This window comes from Delphinus delphis, chromosome 13 (genome assembly GCF_949987515.2).
Source record: "Delphinus delphis chromosome 13, mDelDel1.2, whole genome shotgun sequence".
Taxonomy (NCBI): Eukaryota; Metazoa; Chordata; class Mammalia; order Artiodactyla; family Delphinidae; genus Delphinus; species Delphinus delphis.
In genome coordinates, this window is record NC_082695.1 from 16,044,355 (window position 1) to 16,069,962 (window position 25,608).

Genomic DNA, 25,608 nt, shown 5'->3' on the forward strand with positions numbered 1-25,608 from the left:
TAAACCATTCTTAGGTTGCTATGAGCTAATATCCATTGAGTTCTTACTAAATGTTAGGTACTGTAAGCACATTTAGATACATGTGCTTATTAAATTCTCAAAAAAACCCTAAGCTGAGGAGATTCTTTTATCCTCTTCCTATGGATGAGGAAACTAAGTGACAAAGAAGTAAAGTGACTTATTCAAGGACACAGTTAAATGAATGGCCAGGCTGAATTTCAACTCATCAGTCAACCTGGAAAACTATAACAACCACTCAGTAACACTGCTTCCCCGTTTATACATTTGCCCACTAGAACTATGTCCCTGTTCTGCTCAAAACTCTCTGAGATTTCCCCTTCTACTCAGGGTCAAAGCCAAAGTTCCTACAATGGCCTACAAGGCCCTGTGTATACTGTGGCTTCCCATCACCTATCTCATCACATATCTCTATCTCTGCATTCCAGCCACCTTGTTGTTCCTGGGTCACACGAGACCCGCACCTACCTCAGGGCCTTTGTACCTGCTGTTCCCACTGCCTATAATATTCTTCCCCAAGACAGTGGAGGTTTGTTCCCTCATTCCCTTCAAAGCTCTATGCAAATGTCACCTCCTCAGGAAAGCCTTCCCTGCCTACCCTTCCTAACGTAGTACTCCCCACTTTTTAATACTTAATTATATCACCTGGCAATGCTTATTACCTAACTCCACCATCTAGACAGAAGCTCTATGAAAGAGGGACATCTAGGAGTCTGGCTTTGCACTACAAGTGCCTAAGACAGCACCTGGCACAAAGCAGATAATACTTCTTGAATTTAAAAATCTGCCAAATATATTTTGATTCACAACCCAATCATATAACTTTAGGCAATTCACGCCGCTGTACCAATAAAATCCAAACCAAAAGAAAAAAAATGTATCTATCAAAGTAGTCTTTTAGAACCTTTATTTCTACTATTTAAAGTTTGATCTTCCTTAATGTGTATGTTCTGTTTTGATGCCTCGTTTAAATGGTGAATTTTCTTTGAAGTGACTGATGACTTCTATAAACTTTACCACCCCCAAAATTGTTAGATGTGTAAGTTATTAATTAGTTGTTGACTGTAGTGATTGTGTCTTGATGGGGAAAAGAACCCCAAGTTGCCTGTCCCTCAAGGGAAAATGAAATTCTTAAATGCACAGAGTTGCCCTAATACTGTAAAATAAGTAAATAATACATATCAAACTTTAAGATTCAGTGTTCAATTCACATAAGAACCTAATTTCCTAAGTACAGCTAAATAATAAATTTCTGACTCCTGTGACTGAATGCCTCAATGTCTGCCTGTTTAAAAAAGAGTAAAAAGCAGGTTTTAAAAAATGTGTCATTTTATTTGGGTCACTTTGGAACACACATATTTGCTTTTATTTTGGTTAACAGAGCAGTAACTTACAGGACACCATTAGCTCCTTCTAAATAAACTTAGCGCTACCTAGGAAGAGAAGGAAAAGGAAACAGGAATAGGGGAGGGACCACACGGAAAAGTGAGAACAACTTATTTGCCAAAGGACAGGTCTTGTAAGAAGGCGATCACCTCCTTCCGCAGCAGCAGATTTAAAACAAATCTGGAGCGATGGGTAAGGTCCAGCTCTCCAAGTGGTGTTGCAGCAGATCATCTGAAAGCAAATTCTAATGGCACTTGGGGAATGATCGAAAACAGTAGTGGGGCCCCCTCCGTCCTACTCACATCAAGTAACTCCACGCCACTCACCTTCCATTCTAGCGAAGCGGGGAATCATATCCCTGCTTTAAGCAGGTAAGTCGGAAAGAGTCGGATGTCCCTCCCCACACACGCAAACCCTTCGCCCCAGTACTGTAAAACGCAGTCCACGGAACCCAGTGAAAACCGAAACCCGGGAGTTGCTCCAAGTTCTCTCCGCTTTCTGAGGTTGGAGCCGAGAGGAATGTCACAGAGACAAAGCGGGGAGGAAGGGGGCATCTCCCCCTTACCTTGATGGCTTTCTCCATGTCGCTCTCTTCCCACATGCTCCGCGGGGCCCGCACGGCCGGGAGCAGCGGAGGCTGCGCAGCTGCCGGATCCCGCCGCAGCCGAAGGAACAAGGGGCTCAGCGCTCGGGGCCCTGGGTCTCGGGGAGACGGGCAGCAGCCGCTCCCGGGGACCTGCGGGGATGACGGCCCCGGCGCCGGCTCGGCCTCGGCGGGCGGCTCTAGGCTGGGGGCGGCGGCGGCAGCGGCCCCCGGGAACAAGCCTTTGTGCTGGGCCCCGCGCGGCCGCCTCCCGGCCTCATCCCCGGCCGGGGAGGCAGGCTCCCGGGGCAGGGCGAGGCGGGGAAGGCCCCGATCCGGGGCGATGTGCTGGGGCCTCGCGGGGCCGCCGCTTAGGCCCGGGCTCGCCAGGTCCTGAGTAGGAGCCTGCGCCTCCGCCTCCGCCGCCGGCACCGCCGCGAAACCGAGGCCGAGCCCACCGCCGCCGCCGCCGCTGCTCCCGCTGCCGCTTCAGCGCCACACATCGCCGGGACACCCGCGCCGGGCAGCCCCGCCAGGCGCCCGCTTGCCGGCGCTGTGCCCCGCCTGAGCTCCGGGCCGCCTCTCCTGCCGCCCGACTTCGTGTCCCCACGGCTCCACGCGCCCCTCGTCACGGTCAGCTGCGGTTTCCGAGCCGCCCCCGAACCAAGCAGTTGACTTGCAGGCGTCCGCCAAGGCCTCCCCAAGGTGGCGCCACACCCAGGATAGGCCCCCGGGCCCTCCGCAGCGCTGGCGCCGAGTTGATGATGTAAAAGGTTCAGGCTCGCGGGGCGGGGCTATTGGACCTCACCACCGGACTCTAGTGGCTGCGGGAGCGTTTCTCTTTTCTCCTAGCGCCGCGGACGAGATTTGTGGCGCCAGAAACACCCTGCGGAAGGAGCCGGGGATATCAACTAGTGATAGAGAAGAGGAAACTGAGGCCACGGGCGGGTCCTACGGTAAAAACAATTATATATAATAAGTTATATATACGGAGCGTTTATTTTACGTGAAGCTCTTTTCTTCTCTTAGTTCCTGTCTCCTTTATAAAGTAGGCATTTGGCCTTTTCAAGTAAGTATGTGCTTATTTCCTGTTAACGGATGCAGTAACTGAGGCCCTCAGAGAGCGGCAATCATTTGCGCACAGCTGAGAAGTGGGCAAGTCGGAACCGGAACCCAGGTTTGTGCTCCTTACACTACACCAACAATCTGTCAAAGAACCTTGCAGGAGCTTTTGGTTAATTACCTCTTGATGCCTCTTCATTCATTCACTTATTTACTGAGCACAGCTGTGTGCCACGCCTACTCGACCCTGGGGAAACAGTAGAAAAAAGACACGGTACCTGCTCATGGATCTTATTTTCAAGAAAGGGAAGCAGAAAATAAAGAGGGAAAAACAGAGTTTGTGGATACTAAAAAGCAAATAAATAGGATGCTGAGGTAAGAGAATAACTGGGTGTGGGGGCTTTTTCCAAGTAGATGATCAGGGAAGGTCTCCCAGGCCGTAACCTTGAAGCTGAGACCTCTAAAGAGAAGGAACTGTCTATTGGAAATCCAAGGGGATTTCTGAGCAGATGGAACAGCAAGTGCAAAAGTCTTAAAGTGGAAGTAAGGTAAATGTGGTCAAGGAGCAGCAAGATCATTGTAGCTGGAGCAGGGTGAGTAGCAGAGAGTGATACAGGATGAGGTTGGAGAGGTAGGCAGAGGTTGTATCATATACACCCTTAGGGGTCATGGTGAGAACTTTGGGTTTTATTCTAAGCCACTGGAAGGTTTTAAACTAAAGAGTGATATGATCAAATTTATGTTTTAAAAGATAAGACTCTGCTGCATGGAGAATGAAATATTGGCAAGCGAAAGTGGAGACATGGAAAGTTATTAAAATGCTTTTGGAATAACCCAGATTATTATGAAGCTTGAACTAAGAAAGTGGCAGTAAAGATAGAATAGATGGGTTTATGATATGTTTTGCAGGTAGAGTTGAAAGGGCTTCCTGAAGGACTCCACGTGGAAGATGAAAATAAACAAATCAAGGGGACTTCCCTGGCGGTCCAGTGGTTAAGACTCTGCACTTCCACTGCAGGGGTCATGGGTTCGATCCCTGGTGGAGAACTAAGATCCCACATCCCACGTAGCACGGCCAAAAAAATAAAAACAAATCAAGAATAACTTCCAGGAGACTGCCTTAAGCAACTTGCATGGATGGTGGTGCCATTCAGTGAATGAAAGACTCAGATGAGAGTGAAAGCAGGGAATCCAGAGTTCTTTTTTATCTGGTTAATTTGAGGTTCTTGAGTAATGTACCAGAGAATAAGTCAAGTATTTGACTTATTTAGTTGTTCTCTTTGTTGGCCATACACCTACAGTACATTCCTCAACCCCCTTAAAGTGGCCATATGCCTATGCTCTCCCCCAGTGGAAAGTGAGCAGAAGGGATGTGCACATATCCAGGCCTGGCCCAGAAAATCTGTCAACAGATGCTCTTACTTACTCTGCCAGCTGGAAGATGATGACCAGGTTCTGGAGAAGGCAAGGCTTTAAGATGGAAGATACCTGGGTGGAGGAGAACTCTGCCCTGTTGACCTAAACACCCACTTAGCATTGTTATATGAGGGAAAAAGAAAAAAAAAACCTCTTGTGTTGAGCTTTTATCTATTTACGTCTTTTTATTATAGCAGCTTTGTTTATGCTACCTAATACAAATAAGAACAGTGATCCAGCAGTGAACTTTGGGAGAAAACTTCGAAATGACTTGAATTGACATTATCTATAACAGGAAATAGAAGGTACCTTGGATTCATTCATTCATTCAGTAAGAATTTATCAAGTGCCTCTCTGTGCCGGGCACTGTGCTACATAGTAGAGATGCAGAGATGAAATCCCTGCCTTAAGTGTTCTGAGTCTGGCAGTTAAACTTACTGGCTGTTATCTGCACATACTATCTCTCTATCTAGAGACTTACTCTCCCCACCCAGCACACACACACAGCCCAATTTCTACACAGTCTTCAACCACATTCGAAATACTATTTTATCAGAAAGAGTAGGCCTGACCCTTGGTTCAATCTAAATCAGATATTCCTATTACCTCATAATTTACTTCCTTGTACTTATCACAATTTTAATTTATATATCCACTTGCTTTTTTTCTTTAGTGTTCTCTCCCACACTAGACTAAATACTCTCAAGGGAAAGAACCTTGTCTGTATTATTGGTCACATCCCCAACAGCTGGCCCACTGTAGGTGTTTAATAAATATTTGTTGAAGGAATCAAGGAATGGAGAAGGCAGAGCCCTGAGGAAGGAGAGGTTTCCTCCATTTTTTCCATTTTTTTGCTGGGGAGGTAGTAGATAGCCTAAGATAGCCTTCAATGATGCCCACCTCTGGGTATTCATGATCTTGTTTAATCCCTTCACCCTGCTCGTGGGCTGATCGAGTGACTTGCTTCTAATGATGGGATGGCATGTCTGAGATTAGGTTGCAAAAAGTCTGTGGCTTCCATCTTGGGTACCCCTTTCTCTCCTATTCTCTTGCTTATTTGCTCTGAGGAAAGCCAGGTCAAAAATGTGAACTGCTTTATTAGTTTCCTGGGGCTGCCATAACAAACTACCACAAACTGGGTGGCTTAAAACAACAGAAATTCTCTACAGTTCTGGAGGCCAAAAGTCTGAAATCCAGGTGTCATAAGGGCCATGCTCCCTCTGAAGACTCTAGGGAAGGGTGGAGTCTTCCAGCAGTCCTTGGCATTCCTTGGCTTATAGGTACATTATTCTAATCTTTGCCTCCATCTCCACATGACCTTTTCTGTGTGCCTCTATGTTCTCTCTTCTTATGAGGACAGCAGTCATTGGATTTAGGGCCCACCCAAATTTAGTATGACCTCATCTTAACCTAACTAATTACATCTGCAGAGACCCTATTTCCACATTCTGAGGTTCCATGTGAACATGAATGGGGGTGGGGATACTAGTCAGCCCACTATAGTTGCCCAATAGAGGGCTCCATATGTCAAGGAACTAATGTCTCACCAACTGTCAGTAAGAACCTGAGGCCTGGCCAGTGGTCACATAAGTGAGCTTAGAATGGATCCTCACCTAGTTGAACCCTGAGATGATTGCAGCCTTGGCCAACAACTTGACTGCAACCTTCTGTACCAGGGGCACCCAGCTAAGCTGTGTCCAAATTCCTGACCCACAGAAATTGTGAGATAATAACTTTTTAAAGCACTAAATTTAGGGGCAATTTGTCATGCAGCATAGATAACTAATACAGATTTTGGTGCCTGGAAATGGGGTGCTGTCATAACAACTACCTAAAATGTGGGAGTGGTTTGGAACCAGGCAGTGGACAGAAGCAGGAAAGATTTTGAGGAGTGTGTTAGAGACAGCCTAAATTATCTTGAACAAACTTAGTAGGAATCTGGACTTTGATGATGCTGCCAATGAGTGCTCAAAAGGGAGTAAGGAACATGTTATTGGAAACTGAAGGAAAGAGGATCCTTGTTATGAAGTGGCAGAAGGTTTAGCAATAGCATCATCTGCAAGTATGTGGAAAGAGAAAATGTTCCTAGTGAACTGGGTGATCTAACTAAAGCAGTTACCAAGCAGAAGGTGCTGCCTGGTTTCGTCTTGCTTCTTGTAGTAAAATGGGAGAAGAGAGATAAATTATTGAACAATAAGGAGTCAGGACTTGATGATTTTGAAATTTTTTAGTCTCTCTAGATGGCAACCAGGGCTAAAATTAAGCTATGGCTTTCAAGCAAAATCAAACCCAGGGTCCTGTAAGGAAAACATGATCTGTCTTTGTCAGTTCAGGCTGCTATTACAAAATATGTGGCCCTGCAGATGCATGTCTTCTCACATGCAAAATATATTCACTTCATTCCAACAGCTCCAAAGTCTTAACTCTTCAGAATCAACTCTAATGTCTAAAGTATCTAGATACTGTTGGACTTCCCTGGTGGTCCAGTGGTTAAGACACCATGCTTCCATTGCAGGGGGCATGGGTTCGATCCCTGGTCAGGGAACTAAGATCCCACATACTGTGTGGTGCAGTCAAAAAAAGAATAAAGCCTTCCTTAAAAAAATAAAGTATCTAAATACTATCTAAATCAGATATAGGTGACACTCTAGGTATGATTCATCTTGAAACAAAATTCCTCTCTAGCTGTGAACCTGTGAAACCAGATAAGTTATCTACTTCCAAAATACAGTGGTGGGATAGGCATAGGGTAGACATTCTCATTCCAAAAAGGAGTGATCAGAAGAAAGAAAGGAGTAATCAGAAGGAAGAAAGGAGTGATGGGTCCCAACCAAGTCCAATTCTAGCAAGGCAAATACCTTTAGATCTTAAGGCTCCAGAATAATCCTCTTTGGTTTGATGCTCTGCCCTCTGGATCCACTGGGTTGTGGTCCTGCCTTTGCAGCTCTGCCCAGGCAAGGGTCCTGCCCCCATGACTTCAGATGAAGCCTGTCTGTCCTGTTGAAACCAAGGTGATGGCCCTGATGATTTCTGAATTGCTTTTGGGATCATTCTTCCCCTTTCTTGAATAGTGCACATTCATAGCCAAGTAGCTTTATCATCCTGTCCTGTAGAATCAACATCTGAAAGCATTTCTTCCCATCTCAGTCCCCTTCAGCACAAACAGGCAGTGTTTCTGTTCCTGTAATCCAATAATCTCTTATCATTTGATAGTCCATCCACACCCTTTAGTGTTCTCTTCCAAACACATTTGCTCATTTTTTGGGATATGGACAGGCTGAGAATTTTCCAAAGCATTAAATTCTGGTTCCCTTTGCTTAACAATTCCTTCTTTAAGTCATCTCTTTCCTTTCACATTTTATTGTAAGCAGTCAGGAGGAAGCAAGCTACTCTTCAAACACTTTATTTATAAATCTCTTCACTGAATATTCATTTTCTTTTTTTTTACAAATATGACTTAAATATTTAACTTTGATCTTTTACTTGCAGCAGGATTTGTTCTTTTTTATTAAATTTTATTGGAGTATAGTTGACTTACAATATTGTGTTAGTTTCAAGTGTACAGCAAAATAATTCAGTTATTGAATATTCATTTTCATTGCTCTCCAGCTGTACCTTGCAAAAACACTAGGGCACAGTTCAGCCAAGTTCTTTGCCACTTTATAACAAGGATCGTCTGTTCTCCATTGTCCAACAGCATGTTTCTCATTTCCCTCTAAGACCTCAACAAAGTGGACCTTACCATCCATATTTCTGCCAACACTCTTTTCATGATTATTTATGTGTTTGCTAAGAAAATGAAAGCTTTCTCTCCACCTCTCCTCTTTTCTTTCTGAGCCCTCACCAGAAACATCTATCTTTCTAGCATGTACTTCCAAATTCTTCCAACCTCCACCCTTTCCCCAGTTCAAAAGCTGCTTCCACATTTTTAGGTAATTGTTATAGCAGCACCCCACTTCTCAGCACCAAAATCTGTCATAGCTTGGGCTGCTATAAGGAAATACTGTAGACTGGGTGTCTTTGAATTAGACATTTATGGGCGTGGCCAAGATGATGGAGTGGGAAGACCCAGAGCTCACCTCCACCCATCGGCACACCAAAATTACAACTATTTACAGATCAACTATTGATGAGAATGACCTGAAGACTAGCAGATTTTCCACAACTAAAGATGGAAAGAAGGAACTACAGGGAATTCCCTGGAGGTCCAGTAGTTAAGACTGTGTTTTCACTGCCAAGGGCCTGGGTTCAATCCCTGGTCAGGGAACTAAGATCCCACAAGTTGTGCAGTGTGGCCAAAAAGAAAAAAAAAAAAAAGAAAGGGAAACACAACCAGGCAGATAGGAGGGGCAGAGATACAGTATAGTTAAGACCCACACCTTCAGGGTAGGCCATCCAGAAGAGTCCAGCCCCAAAACGTCTGGCTTTGAAGATGAGAGGGGCTTCTGTATGGGAGAACCAGAGGGCTATAGGAAACAGACTTGGCTCTTAAAGGACATATGCAAAATTTCACATGCTCTGAGACCTAGTACAGAGGCAATAATTTGAAAGGAGCCTGGGTCAGACCCACTTGCTGATCTCGGAGGGCCTCCAGGAGAGGCAGGAGTCAACTGGGACTCCCCATGGGGACACAGACTCTGGTGGCAGCCATTTTTAGGAGCTCATTCTACCATGACATTGGTTCTGCCGAGTGCCATTTTGGAGTCCTCCTACTAGCCTATTAGTACCAGGGCCTTACTGCCACCAGCCAGTTGGGGATCCCAGGATCCCCAAGCTGAACAGCCAGCCATGCAGGGATATGCCCCACCCACCAGTAGGCCAGCAGCCTCCACACAAGGCAGGGCCTGGCAGCCAACTGGGCTGGAGGCCAGCCCTGCCTACCAGTGTGCTCAAAGTAGTCAGCCCTGTGACAACAGATGGACCCATGAAACCCACATGGGGGCACCCCTAGAGTGTATAGCTCTGGTAACCAGAGGAGAAGGTGCTGCTAAGCCCCACAGGACATCTCTTATATAAGGCCACTTCTCCAAGATTGAGAATTGTATCCAATCTACCTAATACATGGAACTAAAAACAGAATTAGGCAAAATGAAGCAATAGAGGAATATGTTCCAAACAAAGGAACAAGGTAAAACCCTAGAAAAAGACTAAGCAAAGTGGAGGTAAGTAATCTAGCCATTAAAGAATTCAAGGTAATGATTATAAAGATGTTCAATGAACTCAGGAGAAGAATGGATGAACACAGAAGCTTAACAAAATATAAAGAAGAACCAAACAGCCGAAGAATACAATAGTGGAAATAAAAAATACACAAGAAGGAATCAACAATAGAATAGATTATACAGAAGAACAGATCAGCAAACTGGAAGACAGAGTAGTGGAAATCACCCAAACTGAACACAAAAAAGGAAAAAGAATTTTGAAAAATAAGAATAGTTTAAGGTACCTCTGGGACAACATCAAGCATACTGAAGTTCACATTATAGGGTCCCAGAAGGAGAAGAAAGACAGAAAGAGGCAGAGAACTTACTTGAATACATAATAGCTGAAAAATTCCCTATCCAGGGAAAGGAAACAGACATCCAGGACCAGGAAGCACAGAGTCCTAAACAAGATCATCACAAAGAGGTCCACACCAAGACACATTGTAATTAAAATAGAAAAAAAATTAGAGAGCATTAAAAGCAGCAAGGGAAAAGGAAGTAGTTATATACAAGGGAACTCCTATAAGACTCTCAGCTGACTTTTCAGCAGAAACTTTGCAGGCCAGAAGGAAATGGCACAATATATTTAAAGTGATGAAATGAAAAAACCTACAACCAAGAATATTCTACCCAGCAAGGTTATAATTCAGATTTGAAGGAAAGACAAAGAGTTTTACAGACAAGCAAAAGCTAAAAGAGTTCAGTACCAATAAGCCAGCTTAACAAGAAATGTGAAAGGGACTTCTCTGAGTGAAAAGGAAAAGACCACAGGATTTCCCTGGTGGTCCAGTGGTAAAGAATCCACCTTACAATGCAGGGGACATGGGTTCAATCCCTGGTCAGGGAACTAAGATCCCACATGCCACGGGGCAACTAAGCCTGCGCACCACAACTACAGAGCCCACATGCCCTGGAGCCTGTGTGCCACAACTAGAAAAGAGAAAACCCACACGCCACAACTAGAGAGAAGCCTGTGCACTGCAATGAAAGATCCTGCATGCCGCAACTAAGACCCGATGCAGCCAAAAATAAATTAAATAAATAAATAAATGATAAATCTTTAAAAAAAGAAAAGACCACAACTAGAAATATAAAAATTACTAAAGGAAAAATGTAAAGGCAAATATACAGTAAAGGTAGTAGGTCAACCACTTATAAGGCTAGTAGAAAGGTTAAAAGACAAAAGTAGTAAAATTATCTATATCCATAATCAGTAGTTAAGGGCTACGCAAAACAAAAAGACATAAAATATGGTTTCAAAAACATTAAATATTAAACGCAGTGGTGAGTAAATATGCAGGGTGGTTAGAATGTGTTCAAACTTAAGAGATCAACTTAAAATAATCACATATGTATATATGATTGTTATATATAAACCTCATAGTAACCACAACCCAAAAACCTATGATAGATACACACACAAGAAAGACAAAGGAATCCAAACAACACTAAAGATAGCCATCAAATCACAGAGGAAGAAAGCAAAAGAAGAAGAAACGAACAAAAGAGAACTACAAAAACAACCAGAAAACAGTTAACACAATGGCAACAAATACATATCTATCAATAATTACTTTAAATGTAAATGTATTAAATGCTCCAATTAAAAGATTTAGAGTGGCTGAATGGTTAAAAAAAAAAAGACCCATATATATGGTGCCTACAAAAGATTCACTTCGGATCTAAAGACAAACAGATTGAAAGTGAGGGGATGGGAAAAGGTATTCCATGCAAATGGAAATAAAAAGAAGGTTGAGATAGCAATACTTATATCAGACAAAACAGACTTTAAAACAAAGACCATAATGAGACAAAGAAGGACATTAGATAATGATAAAGGGATCTAGCCAATAAGAAGATACAACAATTATATATGTACCCAACACAGGAGCATCTAAATACATAAGGCAAATACTAACAAATATAAAGGGAGAAGCTGACAGTAACATATCATTGTAGGGGACTTTAACATCACATTTACATCAATAAGGAAACACTGGCCTTAAGTGACACATTAGACCAGATGGACTTAATAGATGTAAGTAGAACTTTTTATCCAAAAGCTGCAGACTGAAAATTCTTTCCAAGGGCACATGGAACATTCTCCAGGAAAGATCACGAGTCTCAATAAATTTAAGAGAACTGAAATTATATCAAGCATCTTTTCCAGCCACAGTGATAGCTAGAAGTCAACTACAAGAAAAAAATGGCAAAAAATACCAACATGTGGAGACTAAACAATATGCTACTGAACAACAAATTGTTCACCAAAGAAATCAAAGAGGAAATAAAAAAATACCTGGAGACAAAAGAAAATGGAAACACAGTGATCCAAAATCTATGGGATGCAGCAAAAGCAGTTCTAAGAGGAGAGTTTATAGTGATACAAGCCTACCTCAGAAACAAGAAAAGAAATCTCAAACAACCAAACTTTACACCTAAAGGAACTAGAAAAAGAAGAGCAAACAAAACTCAAAATTAGTTGAAGGAAAGAAATCATAAAGATCAGAGCAGAAATAAGTGCAATAGAGATTAAAAAGGCAACAAAAAAGATCAATGAAACTAAGAGGTGTTTCTTTGAAAAGAGAAAATTTAGTCAGACTCATCAAGAAAAAAAGAAAAAGGGCTCCAATAAATAATTAAAAATGAAAGGGAAGTTACAACCAACACCACAGAAATACAAAGGATCATAAGAGATTACTACAAACAATTATATGTCAATAAAATGGACAACCTAGAAGAAACGGGTATATTGCTAGAAATGTACAATCTACCAAGACTGAGGCAGGAAGAAATGGAAAATATAAAGAGACCAATTACCAGTAATGAAATTGAATCCATAATTTTTAAAAACTCCCAACAGGGACTTCCCTGGGAGTCCAGTGGTTAGGACTCTGCTTCCACTGCAGGGGGCCCAGGTTTGATTCCTGGTTGGGGAACTAGGATCCTGCAAGCTGCAAGGCACAGCCAAAAAAAAAAAAAAAAAAAAGTGAAAGAAGACAGACACAAAAGGTCACATACTGTATGACTCCACTTACATGAAATATCCAGAGTAGGCAAATCCCTAGAGACAAAGTAGATTAGTGATTGCCAGGGGCTGGGGTGGGGGGAGTTGGGGGGGGATTAGGGGATGACAGCCAAGGAGTACAGGCTTCTTTTTAGAGCAGTCAAAATGCTATAAAATCTATTATGGTGATAGATGTATAATTCTGTAAACATACTAAAAAAATTCAATTGTACTCTTTAAATAAATGGGTGAATTGTATGGTATGTGAATTATACCTCAGTAAAGGCATTTTAATGAGGAAAGGGGGTGGAGGAAGAAGGAAGGAAGAAAGAAAATGGGAAGGAACCATCGTTTCTTGTGATAAATCAGTGTCTTCCAAACTTTAATGCAGACTGACCCCTGAGGACCTTATTAAAATGCAGATTTTGATTCATTAGGTATGGGGTGGAACCTGGGAATCTGCATTGCTAAGAAGCTGCCTGGTGCTATAGATGCTGCCAGTTGGTCCTGGACCACACTGATGAGTGAGTGTAGACACCTCCAGGGTGCCCATCACCCAACAGCCCCTGCTTAGGGGATGGGCTTAACATCTAGTGAGTACCATGTGGCCCCATCCTGCAGCCACAGCTGACTGGCTCAGGAATGGACTTCTGGGCCAAGCTGGACCTATCAGAAGCTCATGGGAACTGAGACTGGAACATTAAGCCAACCGTGAGTCGTGCTGTCCAGGCTGAGGCAGTCATCGTCTGCTGCATGAATATTAAAGCAGTGAAAGCCAACCTGCAGAGAAAGGAGAAGGCTGTGGAGAGAAGCAAAGAGGAGCAGCATACAGTCTCTCTTGGTACTTGCTGTCCCTCATCCTGCCCCAAACATCTCCCTTCTGCTAGATACTCAGATTGATGTCTCGACCCTCTGAGTGTCACCGAGTGGTCACTTAATGGACATTTAAGTTGTTTGAAGTTTTCTGCTATCACAAATAGTGCTTGGAAAGACCACTTAGGAAATAAACATATTTTGTCCACTTGTCCATTTGTTACCTTGGATAAATTTTTAGCAGTGGATTCCCACCAGAAAAGTCATACCAAGTTATATTCTCCTATAGTATGAGAGCATGCACTGGTTTTTTACCTAAATTTCTGTTCCTCAAATATAGCATAATAAAATTTGACAGTCTGTGAATGGAAAGTTCTAGCATTTCCTCAACTTGACTCAGTTCAAATCCTTCAGCCTCTTGAGGTGGAAGGGACCCTAGCAATCATCAAGTCCAACCCTGTGCCCACAGTGCAGCTCTGCATTTCTGCGGCTCCTCAGCCCCTGCTGGAGCACTTCCCTTGACCTGGCGTGAACCTTCCCACATGCAGCTTTTCCTGCCCATTGCCAGAGATTTCCTGCTTGCTTCCGTCACTGTTCACTGACTGGCTCGGGTCTCTCCTTTGGGAGCCTCAGAAACATCATCCCTCTTCTGGGACAGCTCCTCAGATGTCTCACTTGGTAGTTTTTTTTTTTTTAAGTATTATTTTGGTAAAAACTGTAAAACATCAAATTTACCATCTTAATTATTTCTAAGTGTATGAATTAGTAGTTTTAAGTATATTCACAACTTTTTTTATCTTGCAAAAGTGAAACTCTATACCCATTAAACAACCACTTCACTTGGTAGCCTTTTGAAGCCCCAAGGGGAAAGTAAGATTCTGAAAAGGCACAATTTCCAAAGAGTTACAAGATCTCATTTGACGACTGTGATTCCCACTTTTCAGCTGAGAAACAAGACACAGAGATTACCTGAAATGAGACACAGGAACATGACATTTTGATATAGCTTTAAAAATAAATCATTAAATGCTCAGATGATTATGGTGATGATGGTTTTTATTGTTGTTATTGCCAGGTAATATACTGAACTGATATCCTTATCTCTACCCTTTGCAATGGGATTGAAGAGAGGAATCAGCAGGAGTCAGAAATGAGTGAAGGGCAGGTGCTATCTTAGTCTATTCGAGCTGCTCCAACAAAATGCCACAAACTGGGTGGCTTAGAAGCAACAGGAACATATTTCTCACAGTTCTGGAGGATAGGAGTCCGAGGCCAGAGTGCCAACATGGTTTGGGTGAGGGCCCTCTTCCTGGATCATAGCTGGCATATAAGAGTCTCTAAGGAGGCAGAGTAGGACCAGGAAATATCACCAGCTTCCCCCAGGATAATCCTGTTCCTCAGATGTTCCTAGTGTTGTCAAAAGCTCCGACAAGTATTGGGTCAGTGTGTATCAAATGAAATTCCCTGTATTAGGTAACTGAACTGTGGTTACTTAAGGGAGTATCCAAGATAAAAATTCAAACACATTGAAGTATTAAGAAGTAAATGGGCATGATGCCTGCAACTTACTCATAGATGGTCCAGAAAAAAAAGAAAATATATAATGGGAGTTGGGAAGGGGGGTAAGAAGGGATAGAGCAAATGGGAGAAAATGCTAAAAATGGATGAATTTGGGTAGAGTATATGAGAGATGATTGTACTTTTCTCAAAACTCTAAGTTTGAAATAATTTCAAAATAAAAAATAAAGAGCTAACACAAGTCTTTCTGAAGGAAGTTCAGATCCCTCTCATATTAAGGAAATGAGGGTTTCTGTATGGAAGGGTCAAAGAACGACCTGATACATTTTTTCCTCAGGCGGTGGTTCGCAAAGTGTGGCCGCCAGACCAGCAGCATCAGCATCATCTGGCACTTAGTAGATACACAGTAAATACTTCTTCCTGGGGCCACCAGATTGGGAGCTAGGGGTATATTTCACTGAACATTTTTTTTTTACTGTGTTTGTTTATTTCCTTTTCAGAAAAGGGTTAATAAAATCAATGTAAATGAATATCAGTTCCCTTTTATTCTTCACAAAAGAGCTGAGTGAGAACTGGATGTTACTGTAGGGATCGTGAGGAGATGGAGGCCCAGAGGTAATGCGGCTAATTTTTTTAAATTAAGGTAAAACTCACATAAAATTGACCATTTTAAAGTAAACAATTCAGTGACATTCAGTACATTCACAGTGTTGTGCAACTATCACCTCTATCTCGTTTGAAAACGTTTTCATCATCCCCAAAGGAAACCCGTATCTATTATCCATCCCCTTTCCTCCTTTCCCCAGCCCCTGGCAACTACCAATCTACTTTCTGTCTCTATGGATTTACCTTTTCTGAACATTTCATAAACATGGAATCAGACAATATGTGGCCTTTTATGTTCAGCTTCTTTCACTTAGCATCATGTTTTTGAGGTTCATCTATATTATAGCATGTATCAGTGCTTCATTACTTCTTTATGGTTGAATATTTCATTATGTGAATGGACCACATTTTGTTTATCCATTCATCTGTTGATAGACATTTGGGTTGTTTCCGCCTTTGGGCTATTATGAATAGTACTGCTGTGAACATTCGTAAACAAGTTTTTGTTGGAGTCCCTGTTTTCAGTTATTCTGGGTATGTGACCCTGGCCTCTTGATTCTCTCATTGCATTTGCCTGCTAGGTATTGCCCATATACAGTTTTGTTGTATGTAACACCATGTTTTGTTTTGTTTTGCTTGTTTTAACCATTTTTAAAATTGAAGTATAGTTAATTTACAATGTTGTGTTCCAGGTATACAGAAAAGTGATTCAGTTATATATATATTATATATATTATATATAATGTTTTTCAGATTCATTTCCATTATAGGTTATTACAAGATTTTGAATATAGTTCCCTGTGCTATACAGTAGGTCCTTGCTTATCTATTTTATATATAGTAGTGTGTATATGTTAATCCAAAACTCCTAATTTATCTCCCCGCCCCCCACTATACTCTTTAGTAACCATAAGTTTGTGAGTCTTTTTCTGTTTTGTAAATAAAATCATTTGTGTAACACCATCTTTGAAAGACACCAGCCTGGTAGGTCTAACCTATCAGCTCTCGGAGAGGATAACACTGTAGTTGTACTTATTGACCACGAGGTGGCGCCTAGACTTAGAAAACGCCTCATCAGCTCAGTTCTTGGGGCTGCGTAGTTCCTTGTGTCCCTTATTCAGCCATTTCCTCTTGGGCACTGGGCAAGGCTAAAGGCAGAAACAGCAGCTTTACACCCAATACTCCTGTGACTGACCCATATCCAAATACCCAGAGAGATTAGGTTATAACCTGAGATCTTTTTGCTTAGATAGCTAGTGTTCTAACTGGTTTGTCACTAAAAGCACAAGGAGATTAATGTGTCTAGGATGTCAGAATCAACATTATAGACATTTCTTAATAGCTAGCATTTCCTTTGTTATTTGTCAGTTTGAAAAACAGATTCTCTTACAATTACAATGAGTCTAATTCACAGAGACTGGGGGCAAGAAACATTACATTCCTCTGTTTTCTCCAATTCACCCCAACAGGGGTTTTGGCAACACTGAAATATTAAAAGGTCGGCAGTAACTCGGGAAACTCTCCAATCTCTATGTCTTCTTCTTCAGGTAAGAGCACCAGTATTCTTTGGGGGATCCATCCCTCCCTCGTTTTCAGCCCAGATGGACTAGAGGGGACTCCAGTCCTGGCCACAAGTGTGGACCATTATGACTCAGGTCTAAGTGAATCATCATATCTCAACCCTCTGGCCACAGTGACTGGTTGAGGGAGGGGCAGGATGTCACATCAGCTGGACCAATTAGCATGAACCTCTTTGCTGGGGCTAGCAAAAAGGGACTTTCTCCTAGCCAGTGGACTTGAGTCTGGCTGGGTGTGAGATGAGAGCTGTTGAGGTCAGTTGGCTCTTCTAAGGATCCAGACCCACCAGAACCAAAATGGGTATGGTCTAAAAATGAAGCCCACCTGGCAGAGGTGGAGCCAAGAGATGGAAACTTTTTGAACTTCTGAATCAAGCCATGGCCAAAGCTGAGATGTCAGGATTTTGGAATATAGGAACCATTTTTTTACACTGGTTTGAATTTGGTTTTCTGACACTTGCAACTAAAATATTCTTAAGTAATACACTGTCTGTTCAGAAAATCTTCCCAGTACTCTCACCCTACATCATGAGATTTGGATTAAATTGGTGGTAAGGTTAGGCATAGGAGAGGCATCACCCAAAATTTTGAGGGTACTGTTTTACATCATGGTAGGGATTGCTATTTGCCTCCCCAAATCCATTTTCCTTTTCTTCTTTAGAATTAAGAACTTCAGTTTTAGCTACGCACGCTGATCCCTGGCTAAAAAGACAATATTCCTTATCCTTCTTTGCAGCTAGTTGTGGCCATGTATCTTAATTTTGTCCAAAGACATATAAATGGAAGTTTTGTGGGCAACCTCTGGGAAGTTGCCTTATAGAGAAGAGTGTCCCACCTTCCTTTGTCCTTTTTACCATCCTACTCCCTGGAATGTTGATGTTATGGCTGGAATGTTAGCAGCCATATTAAACCTTGAGGATGAGGGTCATACTCTAGGGATAATGGAACATTGAAATAGTAGGATCCCAGGTTACTTAAAGACTTTGTGGAGTCACATTAATAGCCCTTAACTGCCCAACTTTGGACTTCTTTTACTTGAGAGAGAAATAAACTTTTATCCTTATTTTAGTTGTTATTTTTGCCTGAGAAATGTGGACTGGGAACAAAATCAAGGAGTGGAAGAGTCAGAACCTTGTAACTCAGTGAAAGAGACACCAAACTAGGTAATATAATGCTAGTTTTGCCTCTATAGTTCCTAATTCACTGTTCCTTGTAACCAGTAAAACAAAACATTAAAAGTGTGTTTATTATGATTAACAAAATAAATATTACATTAAAAAATGTGTTTAGTGCATGGAGGGTGACAAAGCCCCCAACACTGTAATCCCACAATCTGGGAGTGTCTAGTCATTTTATTGTAACACTTCACTTTAGTGCAATCGCTTGTTTCATTATCTCCACAGCTAGACTAAGCACTGGGAGCCAGTAATGTCACCAGCATTACTCCCTGAGGAAGCAGTTACCTAGCACAGTACCTAGCCTATGATAAGTGCTACTTAAGACTTCCTGAAACAAGGAATAGATAAATGAATGGAAAAAAGGTAAAATTTTAAAAATCTAAAAAAATTGCCAGAATGATTTGTTAACACATTGCTGCAAGAGGATAGTAATCTCAGGTCCCCCCATTTATCTCCTCCAAGTTGGCTTGGGCAGTTCCCAAATCTTGTCAGAGAAGCAGTGAACCGAAGGCTATGAATTTGTTCAGTCTGAACTGCTAGAGGGAGACTCTTGGCGCTGGGACGTACAAGGAATCCTGTTTCCCAAAGTAAGTTTTGCCCACCAGTGGTGTTACTGAGATGACTTCAGGTGGTACAAAGGCAAACTTTGTCTTAATGATTACATATTTGTAAATTATCCAAAACTTACAAATATGGCCAAGAAGATAAATGCATGTCCTTTCAAAGTCATGCCTAACCCCATTTTTTCTCATTTTCTAGGACAAGGGTCAGCAAGCTACGGCCAGGAAACCAAATCCAGTCCGTGGCCGATTTTTGTACAGCCCTCGAGCTAAGAATGTTGGGTTTTCCCCCATTTTTAAAGGACTAAAAACCAAAAAAGAAAATGTGACAGAGATGTTATGTACCCTGAAAAGCCTAACATGTTTATCACCTTGGCCTTTTACAGAAAAAGCTTGTCAACTCTGCCCTAGGAGATCGTAGCATTGTTTGAATTTGCTGTTAACTAATTAAGAGCTCACTCTGTGAAGTGACTTATAATTTATATATAGATTTATGTCCAGTACAGCTGCAAATGATTTCTATCTGGTAAAAACAAAATGCTCATGGTTAGTTACTGTTTCTTGCTTTCTAGGACATTAACCAGTTTTGTATCTAACCTAGCAATCTTTTTTTTTAATTAATTTATTTTTATATATTTTATTTTTGCCTGTGTTGGGTCTTCGTTGCTGCAAAAACCTTTATTAAAATGCCCACAAACGGCCAGTTCCTCAATGATTTTTGAACCTGATTCATCATCTTTTCTTTTTAATTGAAGTATAGTTGATTTACCATGTTGTGTTAGTTTCTGGTGTTCAGCAAAGTGATTCAGTTATATATATTCTTTTTCATATTCTTTTCCATTACGGTTTATTACAAGATGTTGAATATAGTTCTTTGTGCTATACAGTAGGACTTTGTTGTTTATCCGCTTCATCGTCTTATTAATTAATGAGTAAAATCTTTGACCTGTGTTCATCTTATATTCACACAGGAGTCATGTTTTTAACTTCTGAAAATCAGACTTTGACATGCATTTATTATTGCTTAGGGTAAATATTTAGCAGATAATAGTGGTACTCCCATTTACATAAAGGGCATAAATTATAGGCAAATAACCCAGGCTCAAACCTTCAAGAATTTAACTTCTGGCAAGAAGCCTGGAAAGCAAGTAAAATACATGAGTATTGTCTAGGGAGCATTCTTCCCTGCCTGCAGTCAGCAGGGGCCCTTCTTATCCTTCCATGATGTCATTACCTGATCGCTCTCATTGTCAATATCTGGCATCTATATTATATTATAATCATCACTTTTGAGAGTCTGTTCCCCTCACCAGATCCTGAGCTTCTAGATAGTGTCTTATAAGTCTTATTCGTCTTTGCATCGCCAGTACCTAGCACTCAGTAACCTCCCAGTAAGTGTTTATGATGGATGCATGTGTGAGGGGCGTGACCTTTTCTTCCACCAGGCCCAGCTTAGGCCAGGCATCCCCTTTTGCACTCTCAGAACACCCTCTTCCTGTTATATCCCTATGTTTAATGCCTCTCTCCCCAGGTAGATGCAAGTGCCATGAGGACAGGGACAGACGTTTCAGTTGACCTGGTGCCACCGCGCACCACCTTAAGCCTAAGAAGCTGCAGAGAAGATGGGAGAACGGGGGTGAGCTCAAAGCTCTGCCCTTTGCTGCTCGGTTCACGTGTAATGGCACTGTTGCTGCTGCTCATCATCAAAGCTAAAATACAGAATCATTTCTTGAAGCAACGTCAACTGGAATATCCCATTACTGCTGACTGGTCATAAAATCCTTGTCTCCTCAATGAGGTACACTTATTTCAGCTATAGAATGATTAATTTGTATACATACATATATAAAATCTAAAAGATTAGCTTTACTTGTATTTCATTATTTTAAATTTAGTAACATTGTTTCATCTTTTTTATAATGTCTTCTATTTATGGCAGTTAAATGCTATTCTTTTTTAGGTATTGCAGTAAGGTATTTTTCAAAATTTTTATCTAAATAAGAGTCAGTTTAAAGAAAAAAGTAAATGATAGTACAGGTATATGCATATATGACAAAAATTGAGAAGTGCTATTCAAAGAAGTCCAATTAGTCTCTAGTGGAATAGGGATCGCCTATCAAGATGTGGCTTAGCCTCAGTGAAATAAAGCCAGGGGTCAACCAGTGAGCTCCATCACTCCCTGACACTGTCTGCAAATATTATACAGGTGTTTTTTCCTCAGGAAAGGATCAAACTTGGCCTCAAATTCTTAAAGGAATCTGTGACCCAAATGTGATCACTCACAAACTACTAATGTGATTCAATTCTTTTTGCTCCAATTCCATTGCTCACTAAGGAATCTTCTGATTCCTAATTTACTAATAATACTGATTACTAATTTGCCAGGTCCCTTGACTAAAGTAAGGCAGTGTTCTTGATACAAGATTCAAAAGGTCCGGCTATTGGAAATACAGACCTCACTTAAAGTGAGTAAATTGACATCTGGATTTCAAATTAATCTCTTATGAAACTGGTCCAGCAGGAATCTGTCTCATTTGTTCTGACCAAGTTTTTGAACTTAAAACACTGAGAACCAACCTTGGGTGTCAAGTGTGTGTTTCCTGGTTTACCTCCCTCTCTCTGAGGGCAGGGGCCGGGAGTCTTGTGTAGGTGTCGTCCTCAGTGTGTCGTACAGGGCCCACCACACATGGGCAGGCCGGAAACATCTGTTAACTACATGCAGGAAACAAAGGCTATTTATCCACAGTAGGGGATGGGTGACAGTTGTTTACAATGTGACATACACACAGAGGGGACAACATATCTATGTGACAGCATCTCCTTGGGTTGAGATGGAGGAAGAGTTACCTAAAAAGTGAAGAGCAGCACTGTTTTTAATGAGTTTTAGTCCAGAATACAAAGAAAGGTGCTAGTTGCTACTTTAAAGATGGAACAGTGGTAAACAATGGCTTTTTCTTCCCCCATTAAGGCAAGTTACAGAAGTGTTTCAGATGGAATGGATGAGATATTTGAATCTATCTTTGAAAGAACACCCTGAAAGCTAGTAGTATTGTTGCAGTTTAAAAGGCTTTCCATATACCCTTTGTCCCACACCCACCCTATTTATTGATTCAAATTCTGGAACTTTCTTGATCCAAGAGATTTTTCTGGCAGAATTTCTCTTTTGAGACCTTTAGCATGCAACGGTCATTTTTCTTGGTTTTGTTGCTTATCTCCTTGAACTTTCCATCACTGGATGAGTAAAGCCAGCATGGTTCTTTATGAGTTCTTCTGAGGAACTTTGACTGTGACCTGTAAGAGGGGTGCAGAGAAGCTGTTAAATCTTCATGCTTCCCTTTGGTCTGCAGGCCCCCTCAGCTGGGTGCTGCCTGAGCTATAAACAGAAGGGCTTTCCTGACTTCTAACATCTCGATGGCCAGTGGCCAATCCCAGCAACCGCTAGGGCTGTGTTCTGCATGAGATCACACTCTGCCTCCCCTTGACCTAGTCATTCTCAACCAGGGACAGCTGTGCCCCCCAGAGAACAGTGGGCAATGTCTGGAGACATTTTTGATTGTCACAGTTGGGGGGAGGGTTGCTACAGGCATCTAATGGGCAAAAGTCAGGGATGCTGCTCAACATCCTACGCTGCACTTGACAGCCAGCCCCACCACAAAAAATTATCCAACCCCAAGTGTCCACAGTTCCAAGGCTGAGAGACCCTGACCGAGATCCATTTGTTCCTCCACAAGAATCAGAGCCAGGAAAAGATAATGTGCTCAAGCTCACAGGTGTCTCAGTGTGTTAGGGGGAAGGTTCCAGATTCAGATGGATATGGGGTTGAATCCCATCGTTCCCCGCTACTGGGCAAGTGCTTCACCTCTGTGTGACTCGTTCCCTCATCTGTAAAATGGGGTAACAGCAATATCTCTTTCATGGGGTTGTTGTGAGCATTAAATGATGTAACATACATAAGACAGTCTAGCACAGATCCTGGCACAAAGTAAACTTTCAGTAAAAATAAAAAGAAATTTTCTCATCAGTCCCCCTTGCAAACTTGACTTCTGAGACCTTTAGCATGCAACAGTCATTTTTGTTAGTGAATGATAACACAAAAATCCTTATTTTTGTTAGTGTTATCATTCGAGTTCCTAAAGCTCAAAATACAGGATTTTTTTTTTTTTTTTTTTTAACAGGACTCTTTATCATGAGCACCAAGCACAGTGTGGATGCTGGGCTGAATCAGCTTTGCCCCCTTCACCCACATCCTCTAACCCTCCTAAGCCATCAAGTCCTGCCATTTCTTCAAAAGCCTTCTCGAGTTCTCCCCAACATCTCATTTCCTGAGGGCCCCAGCATTCGCAGCTTACAGTTGGCTTCCTCCACAAATCACCTCAACTCAAGCCTCTCCTTTTCAGGCTCTTCCACTGCCCTCCAGTCAATCCTTAAATACTGCAGTTCCTTGGGGCTCAGTCCTAGGCCTCCCTCCTCCCTCACTCCATACCTAAATAATCTCCTCCATAACTATTGTTTTGATGAACAGTTATAGGCTAATGACATCTCAATGTCAATATCAAATCTGGGTCTCACCTCTTGTATATGATGGAAACATTTCAATAAACAAGTAAACATGTTTACTTTATTCCAGTGATCTTCTTGAGAGCTTAGGTTGTATCTTATCAGAGTTTCACGCTATATAGTATATACTGAATGAAGACCACTGTTTACGTTTTCTTGCTCTGTTCCCCCTTTCTCATCCTGCTCCCATTGCCGCCCCCCACCCCCAGGCTGGTTTGCTTGCCCTGTGCCCATTTCTCTTTTCTTAAAATATCATTGTGAGTATGTTTCCTGGTTAAATTATAATTAGTATTCATTGTAGACAGAAAATCATTTTTACCTTAGTATCTTTCTTTCCTGTCTTTTTTCACTTTGATAAAGATATCTGAGTATCTGTATATGGGCATATACAGTTTTAAAGTTGGGCTTATACTGCATATATCACTTTGTATCCTCCTTTTTTACTTTAAAGGATAAGCATTTTTCACATCAAATATTCTACAAAAATACTTTAACAGCTACTTAATATTCCATAATTTATTGGGCATTTAGGTTACATCTGATTTTTCCCTGTTGGAGAATGCTGTGATGGCTATTTAGGGAAGTAAAGCTTTCTTTCTATTTCTGCTTAGTTCTTCAGGATTGCAGAAGCAAAGGATACGCCCCTTGATATCTAATGCCTCGTAGCTTGATTCTTATTAGAAGTTTTTCCTCGCTGCTTCAGCCCACTGGGATCTTTGCCTCCTCTCAGGTTTTACAGAACTCAGTGTATAACAAAGCCCAGCAAAGGACTGTGTAGGCATAGTGGTGGTCAAGTCCCTACTTATTCCTCATGAGACACAGCAGAGACTGGGTCTTTACCCTCTTTGGTAGCTTCCATGGCTTAAAACAAGAAACTAGCAGTCAATACTGATGGACCCCAGCACGAGGGAGAGGGCTGAGAAGGTGCCCATACTCACAGTTTTCACTTCAGTGTATGCCTGCAGCCCATACTCTCCCAGCTCCCGGCCGCTCCCAGACAGCTTGTAGCCACCAAACGGTGACTGGGCCCCAAACACATCATAGCAGTTGACCCTATAATTTAAGATGAGATTTCAGAAGTAACTTTTGGGGTGGAGGATAAGCATCATACCCCTCAGACCTCCTGTATTGTTCTAAAATCTTATTGAGAAAAATGGATGGGTAGAACCCTACTAATAGCTAGCTATATAGAAGTCAAAAGCAGGCCACATGAAATAAAGCCATAAGTCATCTCATCCTTCCCATTTCAGTGAATCATTTTTGCTAATTGGGTATTAAGCTTTTTGGGGCAATTTTTTTTAATTATTAAATTTTAACTGAATTTAAAACTCACCACTTTAAAGGTGCTTTATAGTACATTCAGTGCTTTATAATATATTCACAATGTTGTGCAACCATTACCTCTATATAATTCCAGAACATTTATCACCCCAGAAAGAAACCCTATACCCAATAAGCAGTTACTCCCCATTCCCCCCCCTCCTCCAGCCTCTGGCAGCCCCTAATCTACTTTCTCTCTCTATGGATTTGTCTATTCTGGGCATGTCATATAATGGAATCATATAATATGTGACCTTCTGTGTCTGGCTTATTTCATTTAGTATTATGTTTTCCATGTTGTAGCAGGTTATCAGTACTTCATTTCTTTTTATGGCTGAATATTCCATCGCACAGATAAACCACATTTTGTGTATCCATTCATCAGTTGATGGACATTTAGGTTATTTCCACCTTTTGACTATTGTGACTAATCTATGAACATTCAGATACACTTTTTTGTGTGGATGTATGTTTTTTTTCTCTTGGGTATGTACCCAGGAGTGGAATTGCTGGGTCCTATGATAATTCTATGTTTAACTTATGGAGAACTGCCAGACTTTTCTAGTGGCTGCAACATTTTACATTCCCACCAGCTATGTGTAAGGGTTCCAGTTTCTCCACATCCTAACCAACACCTGGTATTTTCTGTTTTTTAAATTACAGCCATTGGAGCTTCCCTGGTGGCACAGTGGTTAAGAATCCGCCTGCCAGTGCAGGAGACATGGGTTCAAGCCCTGATCCAGGATGATCCCACATGCCACGGAGCAACTAAGCCCCTGCGCCACAACTACTAGGCCTGCGCT

General features: G+C 41.7%; 3 protein-coding genes and 1 long non-coding RNA gene across 6 annotated transcripts in view; 2 read left to right on the forward strand and 2 right to left on the reverse strand.

Moving 5' to 3' along the window:
• MAPKAPK5 (MAPK activated protein kinase 5) overlaps nt 1–2,099 on the reverse strand; it is a 36,469-nt gene extending 34,370 nt beyond the window's left edge. For both annotated transcript variants that reach the window (XM_060028162.1, XM_060028161.1), the window contains exon 1: nt 1,970–2,099. In XM_060028162.1, coding sequence (XP_059884145.1) covers nt 1,970–2,005 — 36 coding nt within the window. In that variant the 5' untranslated portion in view covers nt 2,006–2,099. The remainder of the gene's footprint in view (nt 1–1,969) is intronic.
• LOC132435923 (putative uncharacterized protein encoded by MAPKAPK5-AS1) lies at nt 1,974–2,527 on the forward strand. Its single transcript, XM_060028169.1, has one exon. The coding sequence runs from the start codon at nt 1,974–1,976 to the stop codon at nt 2,382–2,384; it is 411 nt and encodes a 136-aa protein (XP_059884152.1). The 3' UTR covers nt 2,385–2,527.
• A 59-nt stretch (nt 2,528–2,586) lies between these two features.
• Nucleotides 2,587–20,565, forward strand: LOC138414243 (uncharacterized). Of its 2 annotated transcripts, none has more exons than XR_011246695.1 (3): nt 2,587–2,943; nt 17,083–17,160; nt 20,460–20,565. It is a non-coding gene; the product is annotated as an uncharacterized lncRNA (long non-coding RNA). The 2 variants fall into 2 exon arrangements; XR_011246694.1 differs by lacking the exon at nt 20,460–20,565 and adding an exon at nt 19,128–19,579.
• Nucleotides 20,566–21,961: 1,396 nt separating this feature from the next.
• Nucleotides 21,962–25,608, reverse strand: part of ALDH2 (aldehyde dehydrogenase 2 family member) — a 29,547-nt gene continuing 25,900 nt past the window's right edge. The window contains exons 12-13 of the mRNA XM_060028160.1: nt 24,424–24,538; nt 21,962–22,219 (exon numbers count right to left, since the gene is read on the reverse strand). Of these exons, the coding sequence (XP_059884143.1) occupies nt 22,187–22,219; nt 24,424–24,538 (148 nt within the window). The 3' untranslated portion in view covers nt 21,962–22,186. The remainder of the gene's footprint in view (nt 22,220–24,423; nt 24,539–25,608) is intronic.

Bases quoted from the DNA above. Each gene is read 5' to 3' on its own strand.
- LOC132435923 (XM_060028169.1), top strand. From the start codon at position 1,974: ATGGCTTTCTCCATGTCGCTCTCTTCCCACATGCTCCGCGGGGCCCGC.